Source organism: Aulonocara sp. 'chitande type north' Nkhata Bay, linkage group LG3 (genome assembly GCF_057382095.1).
Source record: "Aulonocara sp. 'chitande type north' Nkhata Bay isolate Kocher_YH1m ecotype deep benthic linkage group LG3, A_spYH_male_GT1.1, whole genome shotgun sequence".
NCBI lineage: Eukaryota > Metazoa > Chordata > Actinopteri > Cichliformes > Cichlidae > Aulonocara > Aulonocara sp. 'chitande type north' Nkhata Bay.
In genome coordinates, this window is record NC_141346.1 from 31,664,621 (window position 1) to 31,689,070 (window position 24,450).

The 24,450-nt window shown below is 42.4% G+C and overlaps 2 protein-coding genes across 2 annotated transcripts in view; both read left to right on the forward strand.

Moving 5' to 3' along the window:
* hdac8 (histone deacetylase 8) overlaps positions 1–2,529 on the forward strand; it is a 41,349-nt gene extending 38,820 nt beyond the window's left edge. Inside the window, exon 11 of the mRNA XM_086276489.1 lies at positions 1,443–2,529. Coding sequence (XP_086132615.1) covers positions 1,443–1,465 — 23 coding nt within the window. The 3' untranslated portion in view covers positions 1,466–2,529. The remainder of the gene's footprint in view (positions 1–1,442) is intronic.
* A 7,504-nt stretch (positions 2,530–10,033) lies between these two features.
* On the forward strand, positions 10,034–21,997 carry cited1 (Cbp/p300 interacting transactivator with ED-rich tail 1). The gene is made up of 2 exons (XM_086276506.1): positions 10,034–10,267; positions 19,624–21,997. Exon 2 carries the CDS (start codon positions 19,643–19,645, stop codon positions 20,228–20,230), a length of 588 nt encoding a protein of 195 aa, XP_086132632.1. The 5' UTR covers positions 10,034–10,267; positions 19,624–19,642; the 3' UTR covers positions 20,231–21,997.
* The last annotated feature ends 2,453 nt before the right edge of the window (positions 21,998–24,450 follow it).

Consider the following 24,450-nt stretch of genomic DNA (forward strand, 5'->3'; position numbering starts at 1 on the left):
AAATGCAAATTTCCTTGCTTTTTGTGCTAAGTATGCATTAGTATGTGTTGCTTTTCCTTGTGGAGTCTGGCCAGCATCAGCACCGCTGGCACAAACAGTCCTCCTCCTTTGCATCCACACGCCTGTGAAAGATGTGGTTGCACATCACTGTGGCTGAGTAGTGATGGGTTGGATTACTCTCACGGCCAGTCGTTGTCTACAGATTTGTGCCCCCATCATTCATGTCTGCGTGTCGTAAAATAGCGAGGCGAAGAATAAAACGGAGAGGACGCAGCCCCACTAAGTGGCGGGTGGCGTCGCAACGTCTTAGAGCCCACAGGTGAAAATGGGTGTTTAAATGTTTAGTCAACTGGTCATTAAATGTGTTTTATGTAATATAAGCATATACAAAATGAGGAAATGGATAATTGGGCCCTTTTATTGCTGAGAAAGGGGAAATAAAAACATTAGGCTTAAACACTGGCAATGCCACGGTAACCAAGTCGCTCTGTTATTGTGGGGTTATGTTAGAAACTGCTGGATGACCACATTGTGGCTCTGGGAATGTTTTTTTTAGGCCAGATGACCCCGTGTTTGTGTTTTCTTTCTCGAATCGGTGACCTCATCGGAGTAAATCAGGAGGCTGATTTTCATCCCAGCCTCCGTTGGTGTAAGCACGTCCAAAAGCCTCATAAGCGGGATACTTTTTAATCTGTTGACATTGTAGCGTTTATTTAAACCACCAGTGGAGTCTCAGCATCCAGACGGGGATGGGGAAAAAATAAAACCCCAAAAACAAATTTAAAAAAAAGTCCACGCCAAATGTTGTAAACGGCTCATTTTTTCCAAACTGTTGTTGTCACTGCAGGGAGAGAACATGACAGGCCCACAGTGACAGCTCCACAATGGCCAACAAACAGGACATCCTCCCTCAGTGCGTCAGGGCAATTACTCATCTGCAATCCATGCGTACATGCGTGTGTGTATGCGTGTGTGTGTGTGTGTGTGCGCGTGCAGCGTGTTTGTTTTGCCTCCGACGGGCCGTTTAACATGACAAAGGACAAACAAGGCGGCACTATTTGCAAAGTAAACCGTCGACTAGACTTCATAATGCAGCCATTGTGTCAAAACACTTGCTTTGTCTGCGTGTGAAACCAATCTGTGCCCTCATGCAAATGAGCTCCAAGTGTTGCTTACCGTTGTCATTTCCATATCGATTCCCCTTTTTGCTTTTGTTTCCATGGGAGTGACAGGATTTACCTCAGCCAGATGTTATTTAGCATTTTTATTGGCACGAGTGTGTGCTTGTGTGTCTGTCCTCCAGACTGCCTCCATCTTTGGTGTCTAATATGTGTGTTTAGCCTTACTTAATTTGATAAAGTTGACCCCCACCCCTTTTTTTTGTGTTTTTCTTTGTAGTTGTCTCATTTTTCTCTCGCTCTCTTTCTTTTTTCTTCTTACAGGGAATTTAAAGAATGTGGTTTAGGACTCAGGAGCCTCAACCTCCTCCACCCCCCCCCCCCCCCCCCACACACACACACACACAGGAGAACACACACCATGTTTCCAAACCAGGTCGACACTCTGCGACTTTAATGAAGACAATATGGAGCGGACCCCTTCGGCCCCGAGGCACGGAGCAAACGAGGGAGGGGGAAAGAGAAGGAGTTTTGGAAAACATTAGCTGAGTGTTTCCAGGGGAAAACAGTTTTAATAAGGGTTGGGGATGGGGAGGGATGGATGTGGTTGGTGTGCCAGTGTTCGCTGTTTTTAATTCTTTGTTTTTTGGAAACGGTTCACGTGTTTGCGTGAATGAGAGAGTTTATGGTATGTTCAGTGCGGTTATGTAAAGCTGGGTTACAGCTGAGCGTTCTGGTATCCAGAGGAGGGGGGGAGTGCATCGGTCAGACGTATTAAACCAAATGGAAAAAGCAGATTTTTCAGGAGTACGGTTTCACGGTCACCCCGCTCCTGCTGCGATTTCTACCCCTCGACGACCGATAAGCGTTAAAGCAGACGAGCGGCCGTGTTTCCCCAAAAGCACCGTTAAAACCTCGTTCTCGGTCCGAGAGGCCTGAAAAGTATTTGAGATGTCTGGAGAGAGAAAAAAAAGCTGGAAAATAGCCGGTTGCACATTGTAGCCACATTGTTTGGAGCCCTGGGCAAAGTCAAACATCTGGACGGCGTTTGGAATTTTACATGGAAAATATGCAGAGAAAGTTAAAAAGGGTTAGTCTTTGGACAGGCAACAACAAAGATTACATGACCCTTAAGGAGAATTTAGATAGACACAGCAAACCCTGAACTGGTTTGGTCTACTCAGAAACTGGGCTCCACAGTAGGACTGAAGAAGAAACTGTATTGAATGATCCTTTGTAGTTATGCTGGTACCAACTGAAATGCATCCCAGACTAACAAAGGTTTGGAGTGAGATTCCGGTCAAGTTTGTTGTTGTCTTTCTGTTGATCAAATGTTCATTTAATTCAAGCATCGCCCGTTTTAAACTGTTTTTATTGTTGCTGTCTTTTTCACATTAAACATTTTAAAGAATTGGCGTCTTTTGTGAAAATGGTTTCATACTGGCAGCCACATCTAATAAGTTCAACCCTTTGTGGCATGATAACTCCGCTTAAAAAATGTGTTAGAAACAAGTTGACAGATGGTAAATGGTCTGTATTTGTATAGTGACAGAACTAAATAGAAGCGGAAATGACCACTAGGAATCATTGTGATCATCGGAGACCAGTTGGCAACCTGATAAAAAAGGACCCAAAAGCCTAAATCAAGCTCCTGTTGATTTAACACTTTTAAAATCAAAATTGTGTTTAAAATGTGTGCCTTTTGTCCAACTAACAAAACACCTGAAATACCTTCATCTACCTGTCTTACCTGGATTAAGTGATATGAGAGCTTCCTCCTGCGACATGATGGAAAATTGGTTTTCTCCAACTGGTTGGCAAGTGGTTGCTAGCTGGTTGCTGTACCAAAAACCTCTTTTATTTGGTCGCTATCATATTGCTGCGGTCACGCCGAGATTGCAGTGAAGAAAAAAACTGTTTCTGCACAGAGCAATTGAATAAAGAGACCTAAAACAACTAGACTTGAACTAGACTAATATTTATTTCTGCTGTAAAGTTTTTAACATGGACATCTGTGGAGATTGCCTCCCTTTTGGAGCCAGCCTTTAGTGGCCATTAGGGGAACTGCAGAATTTGGATTTGGCTTCATTTTTAAGCTTCAGAGATTAACACCTAACTGTGATCCAAATACTCGACCCACTCGCTGACGTTTAGGAGTCCACATATCTTTTGTAGTGTAAAATGTGTCCTGATGCATTACAAGCTGACTGTTGATGACAAGTCTGTGCTTGGTGAGGTTTTTTTTATCCTCTCCCACACCCTCTTAAAAGTCACAATAGATTTATTCTGCAATGATTAGAAGAGTACATAAATATTCATCAAAACTGTATTCTCTGCTGGTCTTTGCTAAACAAACATGAAAACCACCATGTACAATAATTGTGCCTAGAGTTACACAATAACTGTTCCTGTATTTAAAAAAAACAAAAAAAAACAAACAAACATGATGAATGATCTTACCTGCTCCTCCCTTTAAATCAGCCATAGTTTTAACAGACACACATACTTCACAAAGTAAATGTATAGACTTCTTTAAGATGCCAAAACACTTCCAAAAATACAAGCCTGAGTGTTTCCATGTGTAACGTGCTATTAGTGATGTGGCAGAGTTATACTGCACAGTTTAACCACTGCACGTCAAACTACACGATGACCAAAATCCTTAAATCCACCTACTGAAACCGAGGCACAAGCTTGATGAAAAGCTTGGAAGATTAGACCAGAGTGAGTTTATTTACATCAGTTAAATGGAGCCTTCCTACGATCCTCATCTGGGGTGCTAAACTAGTGTTGAGTAACCAAAGGTAAACAGGATGTAACTTCTGGGATAACGTTGGCAAATTTCACCAGTTTATTCTGGAGCTCATTAAACTCACATTTGACAAGCTGGTTCTTAACCACAGAAATCATATTTTTACATGTAAATACTTGCTCACAGCACACCAACTTGCTTGTTAACTGCATGTTGTGTTTTCCTGCTGCAGGATGTGACTGAAAGTTCCAAAAAAGCCTCACAAATGGAGCTTTATTTAAAAAAAAAAGTTTGTCAAACTAGTGTAACAATGGCAACATCAACACATAGGCCTTCAAATCCCTCATTAGCCACTTTCTAACATAATGTGTTTAATGCTCTTATTTAAAGCAGTGTTTTTAATTGTTCCTTCATTTACTTTTAAAGAATCAGCAATAACTGTTTTGAAAAGTCAAGAATTGAAACAAATTTGTTTTGTTTTTTCCACCCCTGTTCTCCTGTGTTTTGCCATGCTCACCGCAGACGTTTGTAGAAATAAAAGCCGGGAGCGCATGTTGTTGTCATGTGTCGCTGCGCCGTTTTAAGCAGTGATTTATGCAGTGCGGGCTGGTTAATAGAGGCTTTAATGGAGAGCGTTTGAAAGAGGAACCACAAATGTCGGGGCAGTTTCCTTTAGAAGTGATGTTCCCTAAATTAATGGCCTGGAAATTCACACCAAATGTAGGAGTCACCAGGCAGAGCTGGCATGTGCTGAGCAGAAGTGAGCACCGAGTGTGTGTGAGAGGATTCCCTGTGATCTTTATGAACACTGCTGCGGTCACCGTGGCGGTTTGAGCCCCACGTAGCCGAAGCAAATGAAACTCATTACACCGTTTACGAGTTCGGAAAAGCAGAGACGATTGAAATTCTATCTCATAAAGGCAGAGGGGAGAGGGGTTTACGCGATACCAGGCTCTGGCTGTAAACATGAGGGACATGAGAGACTTGTGTGTTTTTTCTGCTCCACAAAGTCAAATTAGAAAAGCTCGGAGGCCCTCGGGAGGATTCGTGGCACCGCTAGAATTCCTGGACTTCTTCTGGAGTTCTTATTTTAGGAGAAAGCTGGACCTTCTGCTTGTTTATTGTTGAGGTTTGCAGCCAAAAAAAATGGAAAAACTCCAAAAACCTTTTAAAGTGATGAACATCCTGGACTCCAGTGTTTTGTTGTTTTTAAATCTGAGTATTAGAAACCCAAACTTTCCCATGTCCTCATTCTGAACAAACACTTGATTTTATGTTTTCAGTTTTATTGTTTATTCTGCACAGCCAGGCTTTTGTAAAGTACCAAAATTCAATTCAACTCAATTCAATTTTATTTAGGGGGTGGCTGTAGAGCAGCTATTGAAAGGTTGGTGGTTTCCTGACTGCTCTTGTCTTTATGCCAAATACTAACCTCATGTTGCTCTCCAAAGCATCCATCGGAGTGTGAACATGTGTAAATATTAGTTATACTCAGGTAAAGTAGAAAAGCGTTATATAAGAACCAGTCCATTTACCATATATAGCACCAAATCACAACAACAGTCACCCCATGGTGCTTTATATTGTAAAGACCCTGCAATATTAGAAAGGACCCCCAACAATCATGTAACCATCTATGAGCAAGCACTTAGTGACAGTGGAAAGGAAACGTCATGCATTACCAGGTTCAGGGAGGGGCAGCCATCTGCCGCAACTGGTTTCAAGGTGATGGGAAAAGAAAGGTTTTAAAAATATTGGATTGTGTGTTGAAGGGAGGTAAGAAATTAGGCTTTTGGAAGTTGAGTTTAAGAGTTAACCTACATGTCCTATCTCAGTGTCCTCTTATCCTAAACAATATAGGATCCTGAGCATGACAGCTGATCATTTTATCCCGAGATGCAAATTTTGCATCTAAAAACCTCAAAAGACATTCCAACAGAACGATTGGAGAGCCAGATATTTTCTCTACATATCTGTGAAGTTGTCCAGTTGGAGTTCAATGTGGAGACACAGGCGTCACGTGTGTTTAATGCCACAGTTGTATTGGAACATTTTTGGTTCATCCAGGCGAAGGACCAACAAACTCATGCTAAAGTGTTCCTCGTCCCTCTGTCCACAACTCACAAGAACAGCTACCCCTCCACGAGTGTTGGTTAGAACTGAATCAAACTGGTGCACATACCGGGTCTTCACTCAGACTGTGCTCAAGGTCATTGGATGTGCAGTGTGGTGGATTTTAGGATTTTTCTCATATGTTGTATATGTTTGATTTTTCCTCTGGTGATTGGCTCTTTGGGGGCTGATCAGCAAAGCCCTTGTTCTTACAAAGAGTCACCACCCTTCACAAAATGAGCTTTCCTCACATTAAAACATGTGACCAGTCACTGGATAAAATAGTTGGGACTGTCTAAGCACCACGATCGGATATCCTCATGTTGGCTTCCCTGCATCATCATGACAATGTTGGGTGTTTTCCATCCACATTCCAAAGCTATGACATCACAGCAACGTAATTTGAAATGTTGATCATGGACCGACATTATGATGAGGATGCAGGAACAACACCAACATGGGGATATCGAATACATCGTCTAACCTGCCGCTTTTGGGTTTGGTGAATGGAGCCATGTTGGAGCTGCCAAAAACTGCAGTTTCTCTAGTGGCCACGTGATGGCCTGATGGAGCATTTTAATAGATTATCTGAGTGGTGAGTAAAATATGAATTTTTTTTAGTATGTTGCTTTGCACTAATTAGCAGATATGTGTGTTGGTGCACTGCCAGTATTGGCTGATAACTAAACACTCCGTCTGCTGTCTAAAAAACTCATGGCAGCATGGCATGCATTCCCAGGAAAAACTCACCTATTCATTCAAGCACTTTTTCCCTTGTCTGTGTGCCTTCTATCTAATATTCATCCTCTGATGAACACATCAGAGAGCAACTCAGCGTTCAGTATCTTTCCCAAGGATACTTTGGCGAGCAGCAAGGGATCAAACCACCAACCATCCAATTAATAGATGACTTGTTCGACCTCTTGAGCCACAACCACCCTAACCTAACCCTTTAGTCTCTTAATCATCAACCAAGTTCCTGGTGCGGAGTTTGGCTTATGCGTCTGACAACACACCCACACCCACCTAACATGCATGCCTTTGGACTGTGGGAGTAGAACATCTGAACTCAATACAGAAAGACCCCAGCTGGGAACAAAGTCCAAGTCACAGTATGGCGACACAGTTAATTGGGCCGATGAACCTTCTTCCTCCAATGTAAGTGGTCAAACCAGGAGACATTAAATATCAGTATCGAAGAGTTTTATGGAAGCAAGCAGGCCAGAGTCACTGAACAGGAAACGTTACGTAACTTTTGCCCGCATGCAGAATGGAATCTAAACCGCCTTGGCACTAAATGATGGAGATTCCCCGTCATTTTAAAATCCCGTATCCATGTGATACAACGTGCATCTGTGAAGGAAAACTTATCCTCTGCATTATGGCAAAAACAGAGGCTTTATTTCCAGGATTCATCTGTAATTTGCTCTTGGATGAAACTCGTCTTCCTCCAGACCCATGCAGATGTATTTTTTTCCAACATGGAAGTGGAATAAGTGGACTCAGGTTTTTGCATTTAGTTACGCTCAATCGGAGTTTCTATTAAACCTCAAAAAGTGTTTTTATTCCCTCTGTGTACACTGTGTAATGCTGAGTAAACCTTGGTGATTGATTTATGGGATTGCTTCCTGTTATGGCCTGCAGTGAACTCACCTTTAAAACTCTCCCAACGAATTTCATGCAAATCAGCAGGCGGGCCCCTCCTCAGTGCTTTGAATAGAGTATCATTTCACCCCCGGCTGCTGATTAGTTATGATAAGACAAAGGCTCAGCCTTCCTCTTCCTCCTTTGTTTCTTTCTTTCGCTTGTTGAGTAAGAGGCTCGTCAGTTGCATTAAATATTTGCATAAGTTCTACAGAGCCTTGTTGACCTTTGGAAGGTCTCCAAAACATTCCAGTTTCTTCCTGATGAGAAAAAAGTTTTTATCAGCTTTTAGGTAAGATCCAAAAACCCTGGAGTAGAAAAATAACCCCATCTAACCAAAGCACCTCAATTATTTGTCAGCTAAGATGGAAATCACAAACGGTTTGTTGGATTTGCATAACGTCTCCCCAAAGAGGGAGGTGAACAAAGCGGACGGGGGGCCTCCTATCTATACGTCCTCCTCCTCATCAACATGTGAAGTGTCTGCGGTCAATGGCGGAGGGGATTTACTCGCACAATAAAGACAGATGCCACCTTTTATCTGCTTAACGGAAGAGAGGCCGAGCGCGTGGCACTTGACCGCCGCCGTCGTCGTGCGTTGTTGGCGTGTAATGACGTCCTCCCTCCCAGCAGACTGTTGTGGTGACAGGCCCGGCTTTCTCTTTTCTTTTTAGCTGACGTTGGAGGAGGGAGAGAGGCTTTTCTTTTCCCAAAACAGCCTTTGTTTGTCCCTCTGTGAATAAGGGAAGCTGAAGTAGTTCGGAGAAGAAGAAAACCTGATTTTTGGTGTTAAATTCAAACTCCGCTTGGAGACAAACTTTTGAATCAATCAGTCAGTGCTGATGCCTGATGTTCAGCAGGGTGGTCTGAGTGTAAAGGATGCATGAATTTGATTGATTTCTAATTGGAATGGATGAAGATAGAAGCTGGAAGAACTGTTAAATATTTAAAAAGTAGTTAACCAAAGATAACTTGATATATCAAAATTTCAGCTCCTCAAGTATAAGAGGGCAATAAAACAACAAATGCCATGATTTTTATGACTGGTTTCAGTGGGCTCATACTGGGACTCTCACACCTGTCCTTCCACTTTAAAAGCTCTTACATAAAACCCCATTTATGAGCCTCAAACTCTTAAACTCAAGTGTTTCTGCTGCTCCAACCTGCAGCTACCCAATCTTCAATGACATGAAGACATCTCCAGTGAGAACATGGAGTTATGCAAATCATCCACAGACCACCAACCCCTCTCTCCCTCTCTGATTGTGGCTGAGTGACACAGACAAAGACAGAGGGCCCTGAAATGGTCCATTTGATTCTTGATGGTGTTTGCTTCAGAATGAGCAACATCTGCCCAGCACAGCAGCAGCTCCCAAACTCTGGAGGCCTGACTCAGCCGGACCGGGATCCTAATAATGACAGGAGGCAAGTGTCAGAGGTGATTTGTGACAACAAGAGTGAAAGGAAAGGTTCATAAGATGGCAGTGAGACCTGGAGCGATACATGTGGTTTGGCTCTGACAAAAAGACAAGCTGAGGATGCTCAGATTTTAATTGGGAGCAACCAGAATGGACAGGAAACGAGTAGTTTGTCTCAGTTGGAGACAAAGTTAGAGAGGCGAGGCTGAGGTGGTTTGGACATCCGCAGATTAGGGATGGTGGATATACTGCAGAAAGGGTGTCGAAGCAAGAAGAAGACCATAGAGGAGATCCATGGATGTAGTGAAGGACGGTACAGAGAGAGGGGGACATCTTTTAAAATTGTGTTTTGTATTGTAAAATAAGGTTGTTCGATTTTTTTTAAGTCTGTTTTTATTTATGTTAGTTTTATGCCAGATCTAATGGGACTCAGCGGGGCAATTACTTTTTCACAAGTAGGTTTTTCCCCTTAATAAATGAAATATAATTTTAAAACCGTGTTTTATGTTTACTCTGGTGATCAGAAACATATCTCAGTGAGACACATATGCAGAAAAACCATTAATCTGTGCACTGTAGTTTGCATGAAATTAACATCATCTCAGAATATTTAGATTTAAACTGTTATCGATATTGGAAGAATTACAGGAACATTAACAGGGCCTCAGATTTTAATAATAGATTTTTAAAATACTATAAAAGAAATTATATATATCATAAATATATGTTTATAAAAATATTAAAGGAAGAAATACTTATATGTTGACATAATAAATAAAGAAATTCCTGTATAAAGTAGCTAATAATCTCGGTCAGTGTGTGACTAACATATGGCCCCTGTGATGTGACCCGTGGTTATACTGAGATTTAAAGCCTCTTCAGCGGCTCCATGATCCGGATCCAGTATGAATCCAGTCCGTGGTTTGCAGATATCACACACACACACACACACCGGGGCTGGTCGGTGAGAAGAGAAGCACAAAATGCTTTTTATTCAGCAGCGCGCTCGCTGAGGAGCGGACAAACCCTCCGACGTCTCTGTGCGCGTATCAGCGGACCTGAGCAGCTCTCAGCTTCTCTCTGAAATCGGTACCAACCGGCTTTTATTCCCAGCGCTACGGACTGTACGGACTCGGCTCTTTAAGTCTACTTTTCTCTCCCACTTTCATTTAAGTCTGCTTTTTGCTCTCCAGCCTGCACGGGACGGCGGCTTTTCCTCACAGGTGGGTCCATCATCTACTCCGTTGCGCTGTTTTGCGCTGTGACCGCAGCCGTCAGTGTGCGCTAAATCCTGCGGAAAGTTTCCTTCTCTCTTCTCCGGTGTTTGCTTAACACTTTTAAAATGAGGTCAAGCGGTTTCTGCCCGCAGCTGGAGCCTTTTCAGGCACAAGTGCAGTGAAGTTTTTTGTTGTTTTTTTACATTTATTTTAATGGATAACTTGGGCGACTTTGAGCTGCTGCTCTCTCCTTTTTAAGTCGGTCTTTTTAATTGGCTTCTCATTAACTACCCTCAGTGTGAAGGTAATTAAAAGGAGTGACCAGTCAGGCTGGGGACGGAGGGAAGTGGGCACCATATGGTGTGTGTGAGACGGAGACAGACGTTTCAGTTTTGCTCTTCAGGGCTTAATTGTGTAATTGAAACCCTTGTGAGTTGGTGGTTTGGTGATACATCACAGCACTGCTGCAATATTCTGATCACATGTGGACTTTACACTCCCTGACTTTTTGTTTTTGGAGGGAAAGCTTCAGATCAATGGGGTGTCAGGTCTGTGGAACCAGAGTACTTTTAATGAAGTTGCAAGCTTCCCAACTGCAGCTCTGCCCCTGCTCTCCACTTTAGCTGTCAGTTTAAATCAGTGGCAGGAAATTATTTGGAAAAGCTTATCCTGTCATTCCAACTTGGACAAAATCACTTAAATTGTGGGAAGTGTTTACAGTCTTCCTCATAAACAGTGGATCAAAATCCGAATTATGTTCATTGTCAAATTTGTCTTATTGCCATAGTGGAGAAAACATACTGGTACAGAAATGGAGTATATGGTATTTACAGTATGTAGATTATGTACATCTATATAAATACTCACAATATGAATGCACACGTACATATGTTAGGATACAAATGAGAAATTAAGACCTATGTAAAGGTTATGGGGAGTAAATGTAGTCAACTAGTCACTTTATTGGTACTTTAACTAGACTTGTAGTCAAGACCACCTAAACCAAGACTAAGACAATACCAAGACCAGAGGGTATCGAGACCAAGACGAAACCAAGACAGACCGAGTCAAGACAAAGTCGAGACCGAGACAAAAAAAGTCTTTAAACCTGCAGTTTAAAGACTTTTTTGCTGATTCGTTTACAGGTGTCAGGCATATTTATGTGTTTTTGTGATGCACTCGCACAGCCCTCCTCACCGCTGTCTGCTGTCTCACTCACTTACTGAGAGGACAGACGCACACTCCACTTGACTGTTGCGTCTCTCACCCTCTCTGTTTTTTACACAATGATATTATCCTATATCCTCGCATGTGATTGGCCACAATATGGAGGGATTGGAGCATAGCTGAGCCACTGTGTGAGAGCTGAGCAGCGAAAGGAAATCAAGTGAGGAGCCGGCTCTCGCTCAATGGGAGTCGACTCTTCTGATTCACTACAAAGCACTCTCTAAGCACGGCTCTTAGAGCTGATGCTTTTGCGCATGACACATTATCGAACGTTACGTTGTGTGTCATGGATACTGTTGATTCCAAATCTCCCGACCACTATGTTGATCTGAGAAAGCAAGACCGAGACACCAGGACAAGACAAGATCGAGGGATCCGAGACTAAGACAAGACCAAGACCAAAGACTGTCAAGACCAAGACCGGTCTCGAGACATCCAACTCTAACTTTAACTAGTGCTGGAAGCTAATTTTTTAATTGATTACTTGCTGGACAGTCAATTTCAAAATAAAAGCTTCCAAAAATGGACCCCTTTCAGAGGATTTGCTCATTTAATTTAAAATTCAACTTTCCAGGAAAACAAAAGGTGCCACGCAAAGATATCAGAATGCTCAGTTCTCATAATTTCTTGATGTTTTTGTGCTTGAAAACTGTGTTGTTGTCAGTTTCGAGGGAGAGCAGACTTTCCTTGCTTCTAATTAAAACAAACAGGAGCCACTCTGCAAGCCAACACAGGAGCCTGGATTGCTAATGAAAGAATTTACAGGGAAACAAGAAGCCAGGGCTGATTTCACCAATCTCATAAAAAGCTGTGGGAGAACACAATGAGCCCCGGTCAGCTGTGAACAGGGAAAAAAAAATACTGGCCCTCGTCCAGCCGTTTCACACACTGCATCCTTCCTAACCCCGGCCCTCCCGCTTCATCCTCGCATCTGACTGAAACAGAAGGCACTAGCAGAGGACAAACAAGTCATATTCATCACTTTTAGCAGAAGTCTCCCAACTCAATGTAAAATCCTTATTTTTGCTTTTAAAACCAAGAACAAAGAAGCTTCATCTTCTTTTATTTGGCTTTTATGCCTCCCCCTCTCATCTCTGACTGCATCTGGCAGCTTAAATACCCACAATTTCTGATATGTGGCACGTGTAAACCACGAGGTCTGTGATGATTTAAACCGAAACAAGCCGTTAAGGAAGGAAGTTTCTGTTTTACACCCAAAGAAGCTCAGCCCAGAAATTAAATACACAGATTTTCCCAAACAGATACCAGAAACCAGCTTTTTAAAAATATCTAAAAAGAGAAAAAAAACAATAACAGAGCTCTGGGATGTTGAATTTAGAAAATGTAGTGAGGAACGAGTGTCAAGTTCAATACAACTGACTGCAAACTGAAAAGTTATCCAGCAGGCAGCTTTGATAATCAATGTTGAAGGAGGTTGTTGAAGAATACATTCACTTTATTTCCTCATTAATAAAAAATGAAGCAAAAAAAACCCAAACCTGCACTTCCTCTAGTGGCCACTTGAGCCTGCTTCCAAAAAAATGAGTCAATCCCCATAGACTCCGATTGTAACGTTATAGCATTTAAAACCACATTTACAGCCTGATTGTGGCTTTTCTGGATAGCTCCCATCATCATAACAACTGTGCTGTGATTTTCTTTTGGTTTGTTTTCTTCTTTTTTAGCTAGCTTTTCCTTGTTGTTGCTCTCTTCAAAGTGTTGTTCATTCATCTGATTGGTTCAGTTCAGTCCTCAGTACACAGAGGTTCATTTAATGACCTACAAAGTATCTCATATGCGCCAGCTTCCATGGAGCACTTCCCAGATGGCTCCAAGTAACAAACAATTTGGCACATCAGGTCAGCAGAAGTCGGCCTGCATAAAACATGTTGGGTTTCTGCACATGTGGCAGCATCTGTAATTTTTTTTTTTTGTGTGTGTGTTCTCTGCTCCTTGTTTGGGGAGCAACGTTTAAGATGTGATTAAGCCCCTTCAACGTCAATTAAGACTGAAGCTGATCGAGGGGAACGAGACGATAACTGTGCTGGCAACAAAAGGCAAGGATGGCCACTCCAGATGTAGTCGGAGCTTAATGGACACTGGAGAAGTCTCTCCACACGGTGGCCATAATCTCCAGGCGCTTACCTGGGAAGTTATTTTTGAAGTGTTATTTGAATTTATTCATTTCAATCTCTGTGGTTACCAAAATGTAAAAGGAAAAAGTCAGAAATAGCATCACTGGTAAAATCTGATTTAAAAAGCATGGAACAGATCTGCTGATTGTACCTCAGAATAAGACTTTAATGCTTCTAACACTCTGTTTGCTGTTAAGATTCTTCCATGTGTTTTAATTTGTGATTTTTCTGAGGTTTATTATATCTGACTTATGTGTCTCAGAGAAGCAACTTGTGCTGCAATGGTGGTTTGACTTGTTTCATTGGTTTTTGATCATAGACGTAGGACGTGACGTCACAGTTTGCCCTTCTGTAAGGTCCTTTTGTAAAACCGTACATGATGAGTGAGGAAACTAATGGCACTTATCGGCTAACAACTAGTGACTGACAGGTCCTCAGCCCTGGATAATCCTCCTTTCTGACTCTAATAATGACTGTAAATTGCAAAGTTACCTCCATGTTTTATTCAAGATGACCTGAAAGAAGCAATCAAGCCCATAAAATCATCAGGAAAGTGTTTATAGAGAAGCTCGTGGAGAAAGTGATGCATTTGATAAAAGAAGGGAGCAGATAGGGCTATTCTGTTTATTGGTTTGCCTTTATTATAATTTTCTTCTTTGTAACATTATGATCAATAATAATGTTTGGTGTTGGTGGTAGTGGTTTGGTTATTCGTAATGGTGATGGGGGAGAAGGGTGGTTGTTGGCAGTAGGAGTAGCAGTAGTTGTGGTATCAGTAGTAGCAGGTAGTCATGGTGATAGTGGTATAAATAGTAGTGGTGGGGGTATGAATAAAAAATAAAGTGTAGTGGTGGTATTAGTGGTGAAAGTTAATAATGGTGGTAGTAGTGCTATTATTGTAATTATTGATGCTGTTGCAGTTGTTAACAGTGGTATAAAAGCATGTTTTAATCTATATTGCTTCTCAATGATGTCACTTGGACTGAATAAAGACTCACACAGTACATCCTTACATGCAGCAAGTAAACCTGAAGTCGCAACTAGAGGCACCGCCCCTTGCTGGCAATTTAAAAAGAATGCAAGTTAGTCTGAGCCGTACTCCTTCTGGAGGAGAGAACACTCCAGACTGTTCACTGATTAAATGTAATTTTAAACGCTAATGCTTACGTAGCATTAGGTGGCTACTGTACAACCATCATTTTGTTTTGTCATCAAGGATCATGTAGTTGTACTAGCACAGGTACAGACTGCTAAATTTTGTTGTTGTTTTTTTGTTTGTTTGTTTTTTAATGCTCTAAAGTGGAGCACTTTAACACTGGAGTCTATGGAGATTGATTAACTTTTAGAGGCAGTCTCAAGGAACTGCAGGAGGAGGCTGTTTGGACTTTTTGGTTGCTGTATTTAATCTGAATATATCAAAGCCAAAAATTGTTATTAAGGCTGGTTTTACCATATAAAGTTTAAAATGTATGTATTATAGAAATGGGCTCAAAATGTGGTCATAAATATTTTGTACTTGTAAATCAGTTTCGTATATGTAAAAAGAATTTGTGTGTGCGTAACAAAGATTTGTGTGTGGACTTAGCCAAAAAAAAAACCCTGCAAGTTACAAGTACGAATTTTGACACTATTTTTCTTCCTTTTATCTGATTGACCAATGTCATGTCAATCACAAATGTAACAATCCAATCAGAGAACAGATGGGTTTGGCTGTCGGAGGGGCGCTTTTTTGAACTGGTCCTTGAAGGGTGATACAGTTTGAAGCTGGAGGGTCTCTATATAAATATCCGATAGCAGCTAGGTCCCCTAACTTTCAGTAGCTGTTGAAAGGATAAAGTTGTGGTATATCAGTGGTTAGAAATACCATTATTACTTTAGGATTAGTTTAACACAAAGTTACTGTGAGTCACAGTGCGCAGCATAAATGTGCGCAGCATAAAAGTCCTTTCACATCGGATGCAGGATGTGCTGCTAATGCTAACTGCTAACTAAAAGCAAAAGATCCAGAATTTGTTGCGCTGGCTGCTGGGCTCTGTGGGTTTTTGCAGCAGCTCTACCTGTACTAGAAGCACCTGCTCCTTGTCGTTTCTATCTCTGACTTTATGTCCTCTACAAGAGTTTCTGGTTTTTTTTGCTAGTTCTTCAAATGTTAAAAACATCTATGCTAATTCATAACGAAGACAGCTTTGTAATGAAGACTGTCATTTCCAAAACACTGCCCGCCCCCACCCCGCAGCGCTGTTGAAAAGGCTGTGGAAGTCCCTGTATTAAACACGTAGACCTGTGACACAAAAATCACCAAACTCGGACGACCACAGACTGTTTTCCTTCGTGGTGATGAAGGAAAACGCTGGGTTGGCATGTTCAAAAAAGCGCCCCTCTGACAGCCAAACCCATCTGTTCTCTGATTGGATTGTTACATTTGTGATTGACACGACATTGACCAATCAGATGAAAGGAAGAAAAATGGGGTCAAAATTCGTACTTGTAACTCGCAGGGTTTTTTTTTTTTTTTTTGGCTAAGTCCACACACAAATCTTTTTTACGCGCACACAATTTTTTTTTTTTTTTTTTTTTTTTTTTTTTTTTACACATACAAATCCTGATTTACAAGTACAAAACCAATTTACAAGTACAAAATATTTATGACCACATTTTGAGCCCATACATAGAAGCTTTGCAAGACCTTTATGTATGTGTGTGTGTGTCTGTGTGTTTTGGACTCGTGTGCTGGAAAGCTGTTGAGCAGAGACACCATGTGCAGTCTGGCCCTGACAGTAATCAGTCAATGAATAATGAACACGCATGCACGCACACACACAAAGATACCAAACAGCTGTCAATGGCAGGTTTCTGTGTGTGTGTGTGTGTGTGTGTGTGTGTGTGTGTGTGTGTGTGCTAACTCTATCAGTTGAGTGCAGCTGCATGCCTGCCTGTAGCAATTATGTTCTCGCTAAATAAGAGCCAGTGCTGAGAGGTGTGTGTGTGTGTGGATCAGCACATATCATTAGGCGATTAACTTACTCAAAGGATAGCCGCATGATTGTGTGTATGCGGACACACATGCAGTTTGAACTGTGTGTAATATAAACCAGCTGAGGGACAACATGAGCCTTTAGGAGTCTCTCTGCACACACACGTTGCATTTCACTCACCCTTTTTATCTCTACCCACACAACTCGGCAACTTTTTCTCGCTGCTCACACTCATGCACATACACACAGTCACAGGCACATATGGCCTCTTCTCAGGGCCCATATGTATTTATCCTCCCACATGAGCCAATCACTCTTTGAGATCCTCAAAGGCTCTCTCTCTCACACACACACACACACACACACACACACACACACACACACACACACACACCTACACCTATAAACACTCACTAACCCCATAGGTACCCACAGGCCTTCTCCTTGCAGGCTTTTTCATGGTTAATTTGCTGCTCAATAGGTCAAGAGGGAAAGGCAGGCATCAGTCTCTCACACACACACACACACACACACACAGTCATGCCTCACCTCATGGTGCGTTCCCCAGACAGATGTGACTTCAGTGATTTACCGCGCCTGTTGGGTCAACAATGCCTTTGTTGTTGCGGTCTGAAGCGGCTGCATGTTTGTCAGGAAACGCTTTTAATTGACCGTTTAGGATGTTTGTGATCCTTTCCTCATTTGTCACATGTGTTACTCGTGTCCCCAGTAATCCATTTCTCATTGTGAGAAGAAATGTTTTTAGGTATCTGGAACTTCTACAGTCTTTTACTTTTAAAAACTCATCACAAAGGAAGGCTAATAGAGCGGCTGTTTGTCTGACATTTATGAATGAAAACCAAAAGGTGAAGGACTAAGTCAAAATTTATGGAAATACGCCAAAGTTACTTTTGTATGTGATGTGTATCACAAAGCTGTAGTTTGTTTACTCGGGTCCAGATCAGTTGATCTGATTTGATCTGTCAAACCAAGCTACAGGAAAAAGCTACAAGCAAACTCAAAACGACCCATAATGCATCATTACAAACTATGTGAGAATGTTCAGTCTCATTGGCCAGATGTGTTTGGGGCGGGTGCAACAGAGTTAAATACAAGAAGATGATGTTGGAGACTATTGGAGAACCTGGAGAATTTACCTTCCTTTCATGGCTAGTTGCTAACTCGTGCTAAACATCTATGGGACACATCCCAGAATGCAAAGTGTTTAGCTTAAACTTGCAAGGTACACCTTTTAGTTGTGTCTGATTAAGATTGGATTAAATTGACAAATTCAATAAACGAACCGTGCTGACTTCATTTGGAACTGCATCGAGGTCTTTGTGCCAGAGTGTGATTACTGTGTTCCCATCCGCACAAACGAGCCGCACCAAGGAGGACAACTGACTAAACACCACAGGTGTGAAAGGGCTGTCTGTAGGTTCTTCCTGGGTTCTACATCCCAAACCATTTCTTCAAGACAGAAGTTAGCTGTGCTATTATTAGTTCAGGAAGGGAATTTCCCCATTCGTTTTCTCTATTCAGAAAATCTTTACAGTAAGGTTTTGCAGACACGTGACCACTACCCACATGACGTTTAATGTGTAACTGTGACAGTCATGATGATAAAGTAGGATTGTTAGTGGTTGTGAGGGTTTGATCCCAGTAGTATAACGTGAGTAAGGCCCTAGTCGTGCAGGCCTGCAGACTGGTCCACGTATTCCACAAACCAGTATTCCCCAACTTGTTGCTTTAGTTGGTGCTGTAGTTGTTATAAGATTGGAAGTGACGGACCACAGATACACTCCGAGCTGCAGTGAAACTGTGAAAAAGTGTAACAGCACAAGTGGAGAAGGCTGAACTTCTCCACCTTCTCACATTAGAAGTTGCACCATTTGAAACATGTTGACTGCAGTGCTGTTCACAGCTTTTACTCTGAAGGTGAACATTCTCCATTTCCAAATCCCTATGGATCCATCCATTCTCTTCCACTTATCCTTATCAGGGATGCGGGGGGCCTGGAGCCTGTCTCGGCTGCCAACAGGCGAGAGGCGGGGTACACCCCGGACAGGTTGTCTTTCTGATGCAGGATGGAAGATATGAATGGGATATTTACTCCTGGAGCCTCACTGCATACATGGCGTCAACAGCCCTTTGAGCCTTGCACTAAAATTTGTGGTGACGCGAGTAACCCAGCAGCCAAATGCAAACAAAAAGGAGCTCCTGCCTTTTACTTTAATAACTTACCATTGTTGCTGCCGTAATGACGCATTGCTTTTACACAAGAGCGAAGGACGGACGTGAGCGAGAAAGGGCTAAAAATGAAGCGATAGACACCTGCGTGCTGCTCTCCATCACACAAAGAGACAGCCAAGGAGTGGGCCTCTTTAAAGCAGCAGCAACTCTGGCTCTAAATGTCCCACTGAGGCATGATGTGCAGCGTGTGCGTAGGTTTAACGTATTGTACATATTCTCCGAGGTTGCATTGCTAATGTGCTGTAACTGTTTTCAGAAAACAGTTTTCATAGTTTTGTGTGTCCAGTGTGTGAAGTTGAGGAGTCACGTTTTTGTTTGTTGTCTAAAGCATCTGGACTTAAGTTTCTTGAAGACGTTTCATCTCTCATCCGAGAAGCATCTTTAGTTCTAAGAGACTAAGAGACTCCAATGACCTGGATGACTGAGAACCTTCAGACTTTCTGCTTGTTATCTAAACACTGGTTATACCTGCTTCATGCAACTTCATAGGTTAAATGAAAGAATTGAATAATTTAAAGTGTAAATTAAATGTTTTCTAGCAAATAAAGAGCTTCTTCATGAACATCTTTTCATATTTTTTTTTCTATGTTTTACCGTGAATTGTCTCAGCCATCTTACTGAGGTCTTATCATTATTGATATCTTCCCTCTATGATGTAACTGGTTATCAGAGCCTCTACTCGGCTAACAATCTTATCTCTTCCTCCTCGTGTCCCAGTTTGATGACATTACGTAACACCTCTTCTCTCTTCCTTCTTTCCCCCCTCCTGCAGGTTCTGGGTTTTCCCTGTGATGACCTCACTGCTGTTTCCTGGCCACGCCCACGCTGCAATGAAGGACCTCTCCTCCTCCTCTTCCTCTTCCACCTCTCCTCTCAACTCCCTCCTCCACTACCCGTCCTCCAAAACCTCCGTGGCGCCCTTTTCCCCATCCACCGGCCCCGCGTCCTCTCGTGGATCGGCCCTGTCCTCGACGCCTCTCTCCAAGCCGCAGCCCTTCTGTCTGCAAACGGGGCCGCACCTCATCGCCAGCATGCAGCTGCAGAAGCTCAACTCACACTACCAAAACCTTGCCAGTGCCTCTGGCGGACACTCTGGGCCTGGAGGGCCTCAAAGAGGCTTTGGACCCCCGCAGCTGGGAGCGGGTAATCAGCTGTTGGCACCGTCTGGAGGCCTTGGAGGAGGCGGGATGGGTGTCGGGATTGGCATGGCCAACCAAAGTTCCAGCGCTGGTGGGATTATCGACTTTGACCCTGTGGACGAGGAGGTCCTCATGTCTCTGGTGGTGGAGCTAGGTTTGGACCGGGCCAACGAGCTGCCCGAGCTCTGGCTGGGACAGAACGAGTTCGACTTCATGTCGGACGTGCCAGCTGGATGCTGACCTATGAGGGTGGGGGAAGCACATGGATAAAGTGGAATTGATTGACAACGAGAGAGAGAGAGAGAGGACTTCTCTCAATGTTTGGTTTTTCTTTCCTCCCTTTGTTGGCTAATAAAACGAGGAAACAGAAGAGACGCTGACCGATGGAGAAAAGCGATTAGAGGCTCGCTCTCTGTTTCTGTTTTGCTTTCATACCCTCCTACGGGCAGACAAAAGAAAAGACAAGCTTGCTTTTGATTTTCTTGTTTCTGTAAAGGAATCAGTGCTGCTTTTCTTCACCGAGATGAAACCAGAGGTGCTCCCACTCTGAACTGTACTTCCCTTTCATGTAAAAGAGCAGAAACATCAGCAGAGTATGAGCAGAAACGAGGAGTCTAAGACTCACTCCTGCTCCTATCCTGTTTCCTCCATCGCTCCATCATTCGGCCTTAATGAAAACAAGTTGACTGACACGAGAAGAGCTGACAAAGACATCCGAGCCACCCTCTTTAGAGAGGAGTAAGGTACACCTGTTGGACTCGATCCCCCCTCTTTTCTTAGTACCGCCCTGAATTGATCAAGTGGACGATTAAGGAAAATGAGAGGCACGACTTTGTGGGAGAATTGCAAAGGATGGCAAACACTACGCTTCCTGTTTTCTTATACACAATATTAAGCTCTGGTCTCATGGGAAAGGAACTCCTGTCTCTCGGCTTCACAAAGGAAATGATTGTCTTAGACTTGGTTATCTCTGTGCACTTCTTTATTTTCTTGTTTGAATTTCGTTCAAACAGCCGTAGTCATACAACACGTTATTTAAGACGGTGGCTGATCCCCCATCAGGAGACAAGCAGACAAGGAGCACTTCTGTAGCGAACCTAAAGTCACCTCAGCGAGTTAGATCCAGAAATGTGGAATGGGTGTGTTTTGTTGTCCGGCCTGAAAGTTGATGAGGAAGGGTGGGATAGCTAGTGGCAGGGATCCTGTGCTACACGGAGCAGCAAACAAAGTCAAATTCCTATTTTTCCTGCTCTCCCGCTTTAAAACGGTCCGTTTATGTCATGACCGTTGTCGCTGCACTTCCGTGTTCCTGATGAGGAAGTGTGATTAGGCCTGGAGGCTGGTGTTAGTCCAATTTTAGTTACAATTTGGACTATTGTAGTGAAGCAGGGATGAGACCAAGCTAAGCTGCACATTTGATCTGTCCATGTTACAGAAACAGCTCCTCTGTCACTGTCTCATTGAGGTCTTTTGTTCATCTCTTATTGCAAATGAAGAATTAAACAAATCTTTGTTTTTGGTTGAAATTTATGCAAGAATCCCTCATGACCTCTTGACCTCTCTGATGCTATTAGCTGTGACCTGAAAATGAACTGTACTGTTCACCCCGAAGCAGTCCTCAAAGTGTTGGATTACACTGTAAACTACTACCAACTTAGCATGTCAAATCCATGTCTATGCCATGTGATATGGTTGAAAGCTCTGAGGGAATTATATTTTACATGTGCAAGTTTTGTTTTGTTTTTTTCTCTTCCCAGTTACATGAAAAGTTTCACAACATAAATCTAACATGTGAATATATGAGAATCATGTGTGCCTATCATGTGACATTGTAACAGCTGAAAAGCATTATCACATGTAAAGCAGGGTGAGGGTTTGTGACATGGAGGATAATATTGAGGTTTGAAACATTTCTGAGAAGCCAAAACCCACTATTTTGTTTTTTAATCTGAGAATGTGTTTATACGCCTTAATTTTCAAAAAATAAATAAATGTTCTCAGATGGTACTTCGCTGCGCCGCCTCTTTTGTTGTTCTGCCTTAAATGAACTCCCGTCTCTTTAAAGACCACCTATGAAATGGTCAGGTCAGCTTTGATTGGCCAGGTTCTCAGCCAAACCAAACATTAGACGTGGGCGGATTGATTCAAATGTCAATATTATATGGTACTGGTATCGGATAGGTACTAGCTACTTTATTTTTATCCAAGTTCAGTATGTAGACCAATGAATGCTTTAAATTATTTTTTTCTGGAAATGGAAAAATACACTCAAATGCACTCTTTGAAGCATGTCTGAACCCTTTTGCATTAATTCATGCCTATTTTATTTATAGTTGGCACAAAGTGCTTCAGAGACGGGCATATTTACATTCTAGGTTTTCAAAACAAACAAAAAAACCCAGTTTCAAAATGCATAAAAAGCTGAAAGGTTTGTTTTTGTTAAAAAAAAAATCGCAGTGGTTCAAATGATGAGAATTTAAAAATGTAGGTTTCATCTTATAAATCATGACACATTGCTGCACATAAGCTGAGGTTTATAGGTTAATGCTATCAGCAATACTGACCCTGTTTTTACTTGGTCTCGTATCGATACGAAAAGTTGCGCTGTGGCAAGTAGTGCAAAAAAAAAAAAACCAACAAAACACTAGTTGCTCTTCAGAGAATATTAAAGTGCAGATTTCTCAAGATTTCGACACTGGGCATGATACAACCACTGGTTTGTAGAGAAACTATGTTCCCCAACTGGTTGGCAGTCGTTCCTGGATGCCGCTGGATAAAATCAGTTGCACAGAAGGTGGTTGACCAAAAACGCCCTAGTCGTTGCTTTGGTTGCTAGCACGTTGCTAAGGTTTCCTGTTCCATGTTTGTCTGCAAATGCACACAAACTAACAGGGACAGTACAAATTGTAAACATTTAATTCAAACCAGGAATGGAGAGGCTTTGCCTCCAAAGTAAAAGTTGTATTCAGAGTTGTAGCCAGCATGTTACAAAAGTTTTACTTTGAAGGCAAACAGTCTCCATCTCCAGTTCACGTCACAGTATTTCCAGTTTAACTACAGTAGACAAATTTGCCATTCAAACTTTGGTCATCTGCAGTAATATGCTAGCAGCCAACCAGTTGGGGAATACACAGCAACACGTTGGTCACTAGGGAAAATTGGTGGTCACTGGCCAGTCTGTGGGCCTGTGTCTGGGACTTCAGCAGTCTTTTCCTGAACAACTGGTTGTTGCCAGATGGTCATGGACCGGTGTCCAGGGCACTATGACTGGGGCCTTATTCTCTTGATCCTACATGATCATCATGACTGTTACACAACCAAAATGGAAGTTAATGTCACATGGTTAGCAGTCACATTTCTGCAAAAGCTAAGTGTCTTTAACTCTGTGAGGTCTAACTAATCCTTGGCAGATGATGTTAACCCCACAATATGGGCCAAAATACTGGGCCACCTACATTTTACACCTACAGGAGCAGCTTAGCCATGGAAACTCCAGCCCTGGAGCTCTGCAGTCACTGAGAACAGAGCATTGGTGACATCTACACAATCCTGGTCTGCCACATCGTGGCTGAGTTGCTGTGGTTCTGAAATGCTTCCACTTTGATCCCACCACAGATGATGGTGGAATATCTAGGAAGGAGGAAATTTCACAAACAGTCTTGTTGCAGCTGTGGCATCCAATTACAGTATCCCACTTGAATTCTGTGAGTTCATAGGAAAGATCCATTCTTCAATATAAAAGCTCGGTGCCTGATTTCCTGCATCTGTGGCAATGGGACTAAAAATACCTAAATTTAAAGATTAACACGTTGCCCAATACTTTCTTCCATGTACTGTATGTATAATTTTTGTTCTTTTTAAAAGTTGTTGATTAAAACTTCAAACTGTTTTCCATTTTTTTTCCAGAAAAAGTTCTTTTTTAGGATTGGTGTTCAGAGCTAGGGCTGCATCTCAGAGGGTTCTTAGTGGTCTTACGGCCCACAGGTGATTCATTCACACGGACATGTTTGTGCAAATGCAAAGAGAATATCGATATGCTGTACATACATCACTAAACTATAGGACCTTTGTGATCCTGACAGATGTGGTTACTGGGTTAGTTCACAAATGGTCACATGCTTTTGACTCAAAAGGCTTCAAGCTGACACCTGACCCTCCTCACCCATCCCTCACCCACCTATAGGGGCTTTGCTGTGTTGTGTCAGGATGGAGGCTCCGACCTACAGTATATCTTTTGTGGTAAGTTGAGAAGGGAGGAACAAAGGCCTTTCACCCTCGACCTGGTGTGTCTGTCATCTGAGCATTGTGGGTTTCATCCTGGACCACACAAAACAACACACCTGCCTGCCTGTGTTTGCATCCTTGCAGGCATAGAAAAGCTTGGAAATAAAGCCATCACACACACAGAAGCGCAGGGATGGCATTACAACAAAGGTAAGGCGAGTAGCAGGCATGAAGCA

What these genes read in the sequence shown, in the direction of transcription:
- cited1 (XM_086276506.1), top strand. Translation starts at nt 19,643, where the DNA reads ATGACCTCACTGCTGTTTCCTGGCCACGCCCACGCTGCAATGAAGGAC.